Source organism: Clarias gariepinus, chromosome 7 (assembly GCF_024256425.1).
Source record: "Clarias gariepinus isolate MV-2021 ecotype Netherlands chromosome 7, CGAR_prim_01v2, whole genome shotgun sequence".
NCBI classification, from domain to species: Eukaryota; Metazoa; Chordata; class Actinopteri; order Siluriformes; family Clariidae; genus Clarias; species Clarias gariepinus.
The window spans coordinates 32501579-32514298 of NC_071106.1; the positions used below are offsets into that span (position 1 = coordinate 32501579).

Below are 12720 nucleotides of genomic sequence, written 5' to 3' on the forward strand. Positions count from 1 at the left end.
CCTGTTATTGGATTAAACTTATTTTTTCTGTTCATGTTTGCCAAACTTAAACCGAAACATGCCTAAACATTTAACTGGAAGATTTGAGGGGAAAAGCCATTGTAAACTACCCTTTACTGTACAATGTAAAGCATTAAATTGTGGAAATACAAGGAACAAACTTCAGTAAATCAATCAATCAAAAAACTTTCTCACTTCAGCTATCAGTGATTTTTGACTGTAAGGCTGGGTGCTTAGTGACGGGCAGTTCTGCATATGGAAATGTCTTATACAAGTGACCAGAGAGGAATGGGCAGACAGGATTGTAGTGATAGAGATTTTATAGTTTTAATTAATCATTTATAAGAACTTAAGAAAAAAAAAAAGAATTGGGAACGTGATGTTTTCAGAATCCTTATCTGTTCAAATCCTGATGGGACTGGAACCCAGAATGATGATCTCCTGTTGTAGCTCATCTGACTTAAAGTATTATATTGTCATTTTTAAGTTGACTTTCTGCTCACCACAGTTGGGAAAGAGTAAGAGATTATTTAAAACACCGTAACCTTCCTGAAAGCTCAAACCAGTCTGGCCATTTTACTTTGACCTCTATTATCAATACTGCATTTCTATTAGCTAAACTTAACTTGTTTTTTTATTTTATTTTATTTGTTATTTAATATTTTTAGCACCATTCTGTAATTGTATAGATAGAGCTTGTTAATCTATGGGGAATTATCCACCACAAACATGCCGTATAATCCATCAACGTAAATTAAAATGCAATGCATGAACGACATCTAGTTTGTAGACTGTGAACAACATTTGTTTAAGAAAATCCTGAACACCCTGATGTTGGTTGAGACAAGAACTGTGATTTTAATGTGAAATTTGCATTGTGCAAAAAGCTCAGGTTTCCTATGTAGATGATGCAAATGGCCTGAGTGGCAAACTAAATAAGAAATATTTAGATACCAAATGTGGATTGATACCACTTGTGAGTGTGCTGTAGTATGAAAATAATCATGATGCAGCCTTACATAAAGCACATTTAAGGTCAACACTCAAACATGATTTTTCCTCCATCAGAAGTGAAAGTGGGTTAGTACTGTCATGGAAGCACTTTGAGCAAGAACACACATCTGATAATGTTACGTGATCTTGTAGACCTCAATGGTTCTTTTGGCTTCATAATACCAGTAAGAGTTTATAACTACTTTCATCCTAGTAAATGACACACATTGTTCATCGCTAACTGATGGTTGCTAACTGTCGGTCACCAAATCAAGACTAGTTCTGCCAGGTGCGAAAGTACATGTGCTGGTGGAGCAATATACCTTGTTAAAAAAAAAAAAAAAGGAATCATAACCTTTTAATAATGAATGCCATTTGTAGAGCTGTTGTATAAAAACAATATTACACTCAAGGCCATGCTGTTGTGCTGAATACCAGGACACCTATGATATCTTCCGCTCTCTGGCTGCACCCTCATGCTTACAACTGCATCACATCCATGCTAATATTTAGTACAACAGCACTCCTTGTCTTGTGATATTGCTTAAATACAAATTGCCTAACTGCCAACAATTCTAATTAATTAAGGATCATACTTTAGTAAATGTTCAACACTTTTTGAAGCACTTCAGAAACAGCAGGAACAAGCCTGCCTGCATAGTCCCTGTGACGTGTGTCTCGTATAATGGGAGATTGAAACAAGTCTTCTCTCGAAACGTTCCTTATGTGGTATATGTGTGCAATCTCAGGGTCCACCCTGACACTGTCATTTACAGACTGCAGCAATCCATGCACTGTAGTACTGAAGACTAAACGAGGATTTACGATCACTTTAAAATCATTGAACTCTTGGTGGTCATTGCTTAACCTGTAAACATGTTCCAAGATGTTGACTCCCATAACCTTTTTCCATGAGCCCGGTGAATACTTTGGCATCAATTCGATGATGGAATGAGGGAAAAGGTAGGCCTCAAATTCAAAGCCCACATTTTGACTGTATTTCCTCTCCAGTTTAGGCAGGAGTTCTGACCAGGTGGTGAAATTAATAGGCAGAATAAATTCATCCAAATCGTGTAGAGCTACATAGTGACTCTGGTACATGTAACGGTACACACAGTCATTTAGCGCCGCAATTTGCCCAAAGTAATGCAGATCTCCCAATGAGACAGATTTCTGCCAGCCTCTCGACACGTTAATGTAGTTTGCTACACGCCAGGGGATGATCTCCACAAAGTTCTTTTTGACATAGTAATTTAGGACCTTCTGCGTTACAGAGTCACAGTTGGTTTTGTATATAGCTACCTTCTGGACACCAACTATCTTAAACATCTCCATGGCCTGCACAAGCTCCAGGACATTCACATAATCAAACATGGTAGAAATGCAAACTGTAAACTTATAAGGAAAAACATCCAGCTTCTCTTGATTCCTAAGAGGTTGAAAAGCATGAATGTCTTGAGAGGTTCCTTCTTTACTAGGTGATTGTGAAGTTATAGCCACATGTGTTGGTATCTTACACATTTCTGGTAGTGGGCAGGTAATATCAGCTGTGCCGTATTCAAACTCAAAGTGGTCTGGGTGAATGATGTAATTCGCAGGTACAGACACATTTTTACCACTGCAACACAGTAAACAGTAATATTCTGCGCTTTCATTACGCAGCACTATAGCAATTGTCCGTATAATTTTCACCTCCTCGCGGTGCTCTAAGTAGGAGCCGACCATATACGATTTAACATTGTTGACCTTGATGATTGGGTCATTTTGCACTGGCACACCACATGCCATCAGACTCCTTCTCCAGTGTGGGTAAGGAACAGGAACCATTGGCTTATAATTATTGAAGTAAATTATTCCAATAATGAAGATGGGCAGAGTAAGCATGAAGATGATTATGAGGATCCTTGGAAAACCAAACAGCTTTGAAATAAATGCCCTGTGAAATGTCAACAGGAAATTTAGTTAACTAAGTAGAATCAGTGCACTTTGTCCTGCAAAACTTTAAACAAAATCTCTCCTAATTTGTCTCTTTTTATGTATTTTCACAATATATACATTTATGTTAATGTCAGGCAAGGGGTACAAGTATAAATATAATACATACAAAAAAAATCATACAAATGTAATAAGTTAATAATACACTTAATAAATATTACTGTTTTGTCTTAAATTTGCTCTGAACAAATAGACAACCCTTAAATATAAGCAACAATAAATAGCTAAATAGCCCAATACCTGTGGCAAGTTGCAGTCAGAGAGCAGCCCATTAGTCCAGCACTACCACAGAACTCATGCACCCAGTCCCACTGTTTCTATGTGTCTCAGCGTGGATCTTAAAGTAACAAATCCTTCTGCACACGCCCTTCCTTGCCTTTCAGATTTACATTAAAGAGGGCTGAGCCACCCTTGGCAGCAACAACTGTGTATTTCAGATTGTTGTAAAGGAATTTTGGCTTAAACTGATGATCAGACATTCTTCTTCAGGATTTACTGGTAGAATTCATGGCTTCATCAATTTACGCAAGTCCAAACCAAAAGCAGCCCGAGACCATTACACTACCACCAGCATGTTTGACGGTTGGTATGATGTTCTCTTGTTTTAACTTTACACCAGATTCAACAGTATGCAAACCATTCATAAGGTTTAACTTTTGCCTTATTAGTCATCAGAATAATTCTGGTGAATCTACAGCTGAGGTTGATAGCATATTGCATTACCCTGTAACCGTGCTGAAGGTATAGCTGTGTGGCGATGCATGGTGCACATGTTATAGAATCTGTAACAGTGATGCAGTTCCATGAGAAAACTTAATATAAATATAATATAGTAATTAATATAAATAATATAGTTCTTTTAACAACAACCATTGTCTCAAAGCAACTTTAAAGATGAAAATTAGGGGATGAATGAATATGAAATGTGTGAGAAAGTACTGTAAGTATAAATCTAAATGATCAGAATGCCCCTGATTAGCAAGCCAAAGATGGCAGTGGCAAGGAAAAACTCCCTAAGATGGCAATTGGAAAAAATCTTGAAAGTACCCAGACTTAACCCATCCTCATTTGGGGGATAACAGATAGCAGGAATTGTGTTGCAGTTATACTGTGTTTGGTGGTGGGAAGTTCAATATAACAGCAGAAGATGTGAGACTTTCCACAAGTTTTATGGCAGATGCCCTTTCTGACACACTCCTCCCATTATATTCGGGAAACCTACCACTGAGCCACCAATCCCCCCAATCTTTTACACATTATTCACTGAAAGAAATGTTTGTTGTCACCAACAAATGACTGATGTACAGTAGTACATTTGTAAAACAGTTGCAAGATGAATTTTACCAATATCTTACAAAAATTTGAATATGACGGTAGTAAAAAGCAAGGTGGAATATGTGTACTGTATTACTGGATTTGTGGGATATTTAGATTAGCATTGAGCTTTTAATAATTATTTATTTAAGCTGGGTTTGTCTTATATAATCATGCTGAAACTGGCACTTAATGTCATTAATGATTGTTAGAATGTCAGGAAACACGGAGTTCTACATACAGTATAGTCTGTTATCACCACTCGTGGAATGTCTCTTGTGAAATCTGATTACTCAGTCAGAACTAGCTAAGCTAAAACAAAATAATTGGTATTGAGGAACAGCTTTTTTAACCTCATGAGTTATATATGTGCAAGGCAAGAGAGTAGAGTTAGCCTAGTGTTTGACTGGCTAATTGTGCCCTTAACCCAAAGGTGACTCAAACACTATCGTTCTGTACCTCGAATTTGGTTGGAGGTTCAAATCTCACCTCCGGTCCTGTGTTATGTGTATAACATGATTTACACATACAGTAGGCATCACATACTATAATATAGAACCACTGCATATTTTATGCTATACAAGTATACTTATTGAATAAATTACTTCATTTGAAAATTAATTTAATTGCCCATAAAAAACTGTAGCTGCAGTTATAAAATAAAATAATTGTAAAATTGTTTTTTAATCTGATGCAGCCGAAATGCAAAATGCAAAATGAATAGATAATTTTTTGTCAATTTTGCAGAAAAGATGTTTCTGTGTCTGGGAACTGTACACACAATCTTTATTTAAAATCTGATGCTGTCGAAATTCAAAATACAGTGGAACCTCGGATTACGAGCATAATTCGTTTTGGGAGTGGGCTCGTATTCCAAAACACTCGTAAACCAAATTTTATTTTCCCATAAGAAATAATGAAAACTTAAATTATTCATTCTACAGCCCAAAAAAACAGAACAGCTCGTTAATCCATGCTCGTGTAATGATGAAATGGACAAACTCGTCGATGTCCGTTCTTTTATTTTTCTGCATTGTCAGGTTATATTACAAACTTTCGGGTGGATCCTGCACTTAAATCCAACTAAAAAAAACTAATAAAGAACAAAACTCAGGCTCAATATCCTAACTTAAATGTCATATTCACGTTTACACACAGCGGACTGCATTACCCAAAATGCATCTCCCGCACTGGACTACACTTCCGTAAACAGAGGTCATAAATAAACGTCTCTCTCCCGCTACACTGTTTTATCTAAAAAAAAAAAAAAAAAAAGCAATAAACATCGCTCAACACTCATGTGAGCGCAAACTAACAGAATCACTGCTGTAAAGTAAAACAAACAAACAACCCAGCACCTCACCTCTGAAAAGATTTGCGACAGAGTTTCTTCGGAGAGCAGAGTGTGTGTCTCTTGCCTTCATTTCTGGCACAGTGTCTAATTACGCTCGCGCGCGCACACACACACACAAACACACAGCGATGAGGAAGAAAATAGATTTTTAACCTCTGTATTGAGAATTTCTTTTGCCTTACTCGCGCGCACACGTGTTATAAGAAACAGTACACGCGCTGTACACACGCACTTCCGAACACATAATAAAATATGTTTCACACACACGTAGTCACAGTGTTATAGTATACAGTACACGCGTGCACAGATGTTCATTATACCAGTTAGAGACGAGAACTAAGACCCAGCAGGGGAGACGATTCCGCAGCGCAAGAGAGAAAAACCGTTGGCTCAGTTGTGATCACGTGATGCTCAGCGTCTAAACAAGAAGCGCATGCGTGAAACATGATACTCAGAGCTCGTAAACCAAGAAAATGCTAGTTTTTCAAGTTACATTTTATTTAAAATCTTTGCTCGTCTTGCAGAACACTTGTAAACTGTGTTACTCGTAATCCAAGGTTCCACTGTATATACAATAATGTATATAAGGACAGTACAACTTGTTACTAAAAGTTTAGTAACAGGTTGCACAGATTTTTTGATTTTACATTTAGATACATTTGCTTGCCAAACAAAATATTTCATATTTCTGTTTAATTACCAAAACGTTTCCTTGTAATTCAGTTTTTTTGAGTCAGCTTATGTACTGTAGTATTTGTTGTATGATCAGTTAATTATATTTCTCTAGGGTTGACTTACCCCAATTTTTCATCTGCTCAAAAAAATATGTTGCCTTCCATTGTAGTGAAGTTGAACTAACAATACCACAACATTTAAAACACACAAACATTACTAAAAAAAACTCTATTCTTGCAAAATTAGTCAAAGTTAAAACAGTGATCTGCATAAAACAGGAGAATACAGGTTCTATTTAAGGTTTGTAAATACCTGGATAACACGAGATGCTTTTATCTATTAGATTAAAATATCATAAAATCTTTTAAAAACAAGCAAAGATTTATTTTTTTACTTTTGAAGACATTTTTCCCAATGTGTCACACCCATTAAAGGAGTCTATGGCAACAAAAGTTTGTTTCGTAATATGTGAATCTGAGTCTCTCCATGTCCTGGCTCTTCAAGTCCAATAATAATCGTTTAAATGGCTCTATAGGTGTCCATCCAGTCCTTATGGAATTTAATGCTCAGAGCATTCAATGTTCAGAGCTGATCATACATCACTCCTAAAGCTGCTGCATTGTCACTTAGGCCTTTAGGGACTACAGCTTGTTCATGCTCTTCCTGTAGCTTCCGTCATCCCTCTGACCTAATCCTCAACTGCAGAGCTCTGGGGTCCGTTCTTCGTACGCCGCTAACTCAGTTAGCTGGATTTAATTTTTGTGGATTTGTCCTGATCTTGGATTGTTTCGTTCCTCGATGCGCTTCTAGCATTTGTTGTCATAGCAACATATCCGTAAGCTTGAACCTGCTCGGGAGCAGGTTTATTTCATGTAAACAAGATTTAGCCTGCGCTCCTGGCGGGTTATGATTGGTTGAAATGGCGAGGTCACATCTGATTGGTTAAAGAGCATGACTGACTCACGTGAAAAAAGAAAAGTATATGCCCCCTGCCATGGACTCCCCCCCACCCACACACATAATCGCTATCAAATATTATATATGAACATAAATTCATAGGTTTATTGTTATCATATATGATATTACTATTATAATAAACCCTAGGCACGAGACAGGCGTCAAGACCATTAATACAAATTCTTGTATAATGTTTATTTTGTAACACATTTATTTTTCAGGGGTTTGTCATAAAAATATGCAAATAAATATTTATATATATTAAAAATAAATATTTTATAATGATAAATTGGATTAAACTAATTTTATTATAAAATAAACAATATAAAAGTATACATAATATTTCTATTTTCTCATATACAACATATTTATTTTCATATTGCTTATTTTATTTCATTGTCTCATGTAATTTGTAATTTGTAAACCATTAACCTATGAATTTATGTTCTATAATAATATTTGATAGCGATTATGTAGGGGGGGGGGGCAATCCATGGCAGGGGGGCATTTCAGTGCATAACACGTGTTACAAAAAAAAGTTGAGCCGCCCTTTTTCCATTTCGTCAACCAATCAGAGGGCTTGTGATCAGTGTTTCTACTGTCAATGCATATCACCTTTTAAACCAACGCACAAGCACGCAATAATCCTAGACAACTCAATCCAGCTATACTAATCATCAACCACAGGTGAGCTCGAAGAACCGAATTAGCCGGATCGTAATTAGCACGATGATCTCATCTTAGATGTGTCAGTTTATCTTGGATGTGTCAAGCGACGTACGAAGAACGGACCCCTGGGTAAAAATAAACAAACAAACAAAAAAACAAAACAAGAGAAGTCTTAAGACAATGATAATAAATTTCACAAAATATCTAGTTATGATAAAAAATAAAATATATTAATAAGTATGGATAAGAGCGTCTGCCAAATGCCTAAATGTAAATGTAAATGTAAGTATATACACCACCAGAGTGTGTAAAATACAGGTTGTCCCCTACTTACAAATGAGTTCAATTCCAGGAGCAGGTTTGTAATTTGGATTTGTTCGTAAGTCCGACAAAGTGTGTCTTATACACCTTTGACACGAATATACAATATTAAGCATACCAAACCACTTGACTAAATCTGACCCTTTCCCAACACTTCCATTAGGTGGCCAAAAACATTAACCGCCCTTAAGGAAATTAATGTCACAGTGAAATTATGTCTTTGCGCCTTTAAATCACAAGAGAAATCCCGAACGCTATTTTGTCTTTAAACAAATTTCCCCATAAGAAATAATGAAAATATGAAGTAAAATTAAAACTTAATAACCTTAACTTTACTTTGAAAAGAATCACCCCCAACAGGGGAGGAGGAGAAGGGGGATTATTGTGTAGGATGACTTTCTCACACACACACTCACACAACCACATGTGTGCACATACATGGATGTTGACTTTACTTAAATTAAGTCACAGTACTAGCAATGCAATGGTTTAACTGGTATGTGAAATTTAACATTGTTGTCTGGACATTTTTATACCCCATAACTTACTGAGTACTCAAGCGCCACTACTCCTCAACTGTTAAACACTTCTGGGTATATCTCAAACTTTCATTAGCTATCTTTATCCAATCTCTGTGTCAAACCCTGTAAAGGTAAGTATGATTTAAAACTCACCTTAAAAGAAGTCTGTAAGAATGTAGCCCCTGGGTTTATTTCTCCCTCTCTCAAAAGAATACCTCTAAAAGACAACTGTTATGGCACTATTCTCACAATTGGTGGATGTCATGTTTCACAATCGCTTCACAACCTGACTGTCATTTTTTCCACATGCTGTCACATTCTCCCCACGTGTTTTCTTAGATGGTCATGTGTTTTTCCATGCCCACGTGTCCGCCCCATCTTTCTCTCAAAACTGTGTTCTGATGTTCTGTGCAATCATAAGTTCCAGTTAACTTAAAAACCCATAGTACAAATTATGCATATTACTTGGAGTAACAAATACAAAACATCTTCTGCTTCTCCATTGCAAATCCAGTGATCTATTAATTAATACAATTTCAGTGAGTACGTCTCGGGTTACTTAGCTGTAACCCTGTTCCCTGAGATGGCGAGAACGAGATGCTGTGTGAAAACTCTATGGGAACATCTTTTCGTGTTTGTCGGTTGTGAAGCATGTGTGTATCAAAAACGTCAAATTTTGGCCTATATAACCTCGGTCATCTGATGCACCTGCAGGTTATAGATAGGAGTAAACGTACGTTCTGAGAGTACTAGGGCACAAGCACGAGGACAACTTTTCCTGCAAAAACTCCAGCACTGAAACAATTCTGCAGTAGACTGGGTCTACATGTTTTTTCATGCACCAACTTTTAAATACATTCTATCTAAAAGCATAAGCTCTTCTAGTGGAAGGAGCCCTAGCACTTAGAATAGTGTCAATTACATTGGCTGGAAGACCAGCTTGACTTAGTTGGTCCCGTTCAGGAACCAAACGTGAAGGTTCCAAAGCTCGGGTCGGGGATGGAATATTGTCCCCTGCTCCTAAGACAGAAGATCCCTCCTTACTGGAATCACTGCTGGTGAGCCGTCAAAGAGAGATATTAGATCTAAGAACCACACTCTGTTCGGCCACTGGGGCGCTATCAGTAAGAGTAACCCTGTTGATGGCCCTAGCCAAGACTCCCAGGAGCAGAGCTATCAAGAAAAATGCAAAAGGCGTAATCTGGGCCACGTACGGGCCAAAGCGTCCAGAACCAGGGGAGCTGAAAGAATCAGAGAGTAGTAAAAGGGACATTTGCTGTTTCTTGCGAGGCAAAGAGGTCCGCCTCTGCTACCTGAAATCTCTCCCAGATTGACTGACTACTTTGGGGTAGGGTTTCCATTCCCTGTGTGTCAGAGCTTGACTGGACAGCACATCTGCTCCCATCTTCATATGCCCTGGAATATAAATCGCTCTGAGGGACAGGAACTTGTCCTGTGCCCAAAGCAGAACCTGGTGCGCTAGCTTATTCAAGAGGCGCGGGCGCAGTCCACCCTGGCGATTAATATATAAGACTACCGTAGTGTTGTCCACCCACACTAGGACATGGTAGCCTCAACTGCTGGAAAAAGTGCTTTAGGGCCAGAAATAGAGCCATCATTTTGAGGCAACTGATGTGCAGTGCGAGAAGATGGCCTCTCCAGTTCCCTTGGGCTGGACGGTCATCTAAGACCGCACCCCAGCGTCTGTTGTTAGCATCCTGCGACGACAAGACGGACTTAGAGTGGGACCCAGAGTCAGAAACTGTGGTCTGAACCACATAGAAAGGGTACGAAGCCCCTGGCCCGTAACCCTTATTGGGGATTGGCCCTAGAGTGAAATCCCCTGGTTCTTAGCCACAACTGAGATGCTCTCATGTGCAGAAGGCCCAAAGGTATCACCATGGATTCAGCTGCCATGAGAGCTAAGATCTCTGAAAGTGATGAACAGTCACTTTCTCATCTAGCTTTATTTCCTTGAGGGTGTTGAGAATGGATTCGACACGAGTGGGAGACAGCTGTGCCCGCCTTACGATTGAATACCATGTGACACCCAAATATGTTGTCCTCTGAACAGGAAAGAGCACGCTTTTAGTGGCATTGGGTCTTAATCCTAAAAAACAAAGATGAGCTAGGATGACATCCTGATGTCGAAGCGCTAGCTACTGAGACTGGGCCAGCCAGTCGTGCGGGTGAGAGAGCTAGACCAAATGGAAGGACCCGATACTGGTAAGCTTCGCCCCCGAAAGCGAACCTCAGGAACCTCCTGTGTTGTGGCAATATTTCTATATGAAAGTATGTGTCCTTCACATCGATTGTCACAAATCAATCGCTTGGTAGGATTTGAGAACAATCACTTTGACAGTCAACATTTTGAACCCCTATTTTAATTTATTTTTAGATAGCGGTTCAGCCCGCGAAAAACAAAAAAATGGACGGAACCAAGTAATACTGACTGTAGTAGCCTGACTCTTTGTCTGGTAGGGGAACATGTTCTATGGCCCCTTTCCCAGCGACTTCTGTCAGCAGATGCGCCCTTTCCGGTTTCACGGAAGTGGAGACCACGGCGTTAAAACGCGGAGGATGATGTGAGAACTGAATCCTGTAGCTTCTCTCTACAGTGCTTAGTACCCAAGGAGATATACTTGGCAGTAGCTTCCACGATGCCAGTTTCTCCGAAAGGGGCAATAGTCTCGGCGGCTTGGTTAAGGGGGGGGTTGCCGGGGGTCCTGGGCACATGAGCCTGAAGAAGATGGCCAGTCCGACCTCTTTGAGGCGGATTGCGAAGTGCGCACCTCAATCTTTATGAGTGGGTCTCTGACTCAAAAACCAGTGTGTTTCACGGCTCGCAAGGGTCAGACCCGGTCGAGACTGGGTGGCCGACAGTCTCAACTCTTGAGCACAGCTCTTGTCAGAAGGCTTGTTCATATAACTTTGCCTCATGAACCTAGTGGCGACCGAGTTAATGACATCGCCAAACAGGCTGGAAGGCGAGATGGGGGCATCAAGGAGAAATGCACGATCCTTATCCTTGATGCTCCTGAGATTCAGCCACAAGTGCCTCTCCGCGGAAACCATCGCAGCCATAAAACGGCTGATAGCACGAGCTGTCTGCTTTGTTGCACGAAGAGACAAGTCTGTGGCCCAGCGTAATTCCAGAACGCCCTATCTTTAAGAGCCCCGCCAGTGCACAAGTCTCTCAGCAGGTCAGGCTGTTAGGCCTGCAAAACTGCCATGGTGTGCAATGGAGCACCAACCTGACCTGCTGCCTGAAAAGCTTTTTTTCCTCCAGGGAAGATGAAAGTCTACACAGTTTAAAAGAAAGTGTTAGCTTTTCAAGGAAAATTATGTCAGGGCGCGCTTGAGAGCGGACAGAGGGATTTCCCGATCCGGCGAGGGTGAGAAAGAAAGGAGGGGAATCCGTCTCTCGCACACCTGCCTGATTCACGCGTAAGCCCCAGAAATGTGCCGCGGCTTGAAACTCCTTTTAAGGAATGCGAGCCGCACGTGAAGTGCAGAGATCGCCCTCCAATATGGATTTATCACACACGGAGTGACATCTCATTTAAAACTCTGCCATATCGGTGAGTTAAACAACTCTTATTTAGCTGATTTACACACAGACACGCAAAACACAACTAGGCTGTCATGAAGACAAAAGATCTGAGGAATGTTTCCGGTTTACTCCTATTTAAATCCTTATCAGATGACGTCACCTGACCAAGGTCATATAGGCCAAAATTTGGTCAAATTTTTCGACAAAAAGTTTTTGATACACAAATGCTTCACATGCTTTTCCAGACAGTGGTTTTCCCAGCATGTGAATTGGATCAGATTTAAAAATCTTCCATAAATTTTTATGGAATTCATGTCAGAGCTTCTCCCATTATTTTGGCTGTTAATGCATAATTACCCAATACAGTG

The 12720-nt window shown here is 39.6% G+C and overlaps 1 protein-coding gene across 1 annotated transcript; it reads right to left on the reverse strand.

Moving 5' to 3' along the window:
- Positions 1-1557: 1557 nt before the first annotated feature.
- LOC128527659 (glycosyltransferase family 92 protein F13G3.3-like) lies at positions 1558-2820 on the reverse strand. Its single transcript, XM_053500121.1, has one exon. The coding sequence runs from the start codon at positions 2818-2820 to the stop codon at positions 1591-1593; it is 1230 nt and encodes a 409-aa protein (XP_053356096.1). The 3' UTR covers positions 1558-1590.
- Positions 2821-12720: the final 9900 nt, after the last annotated feature.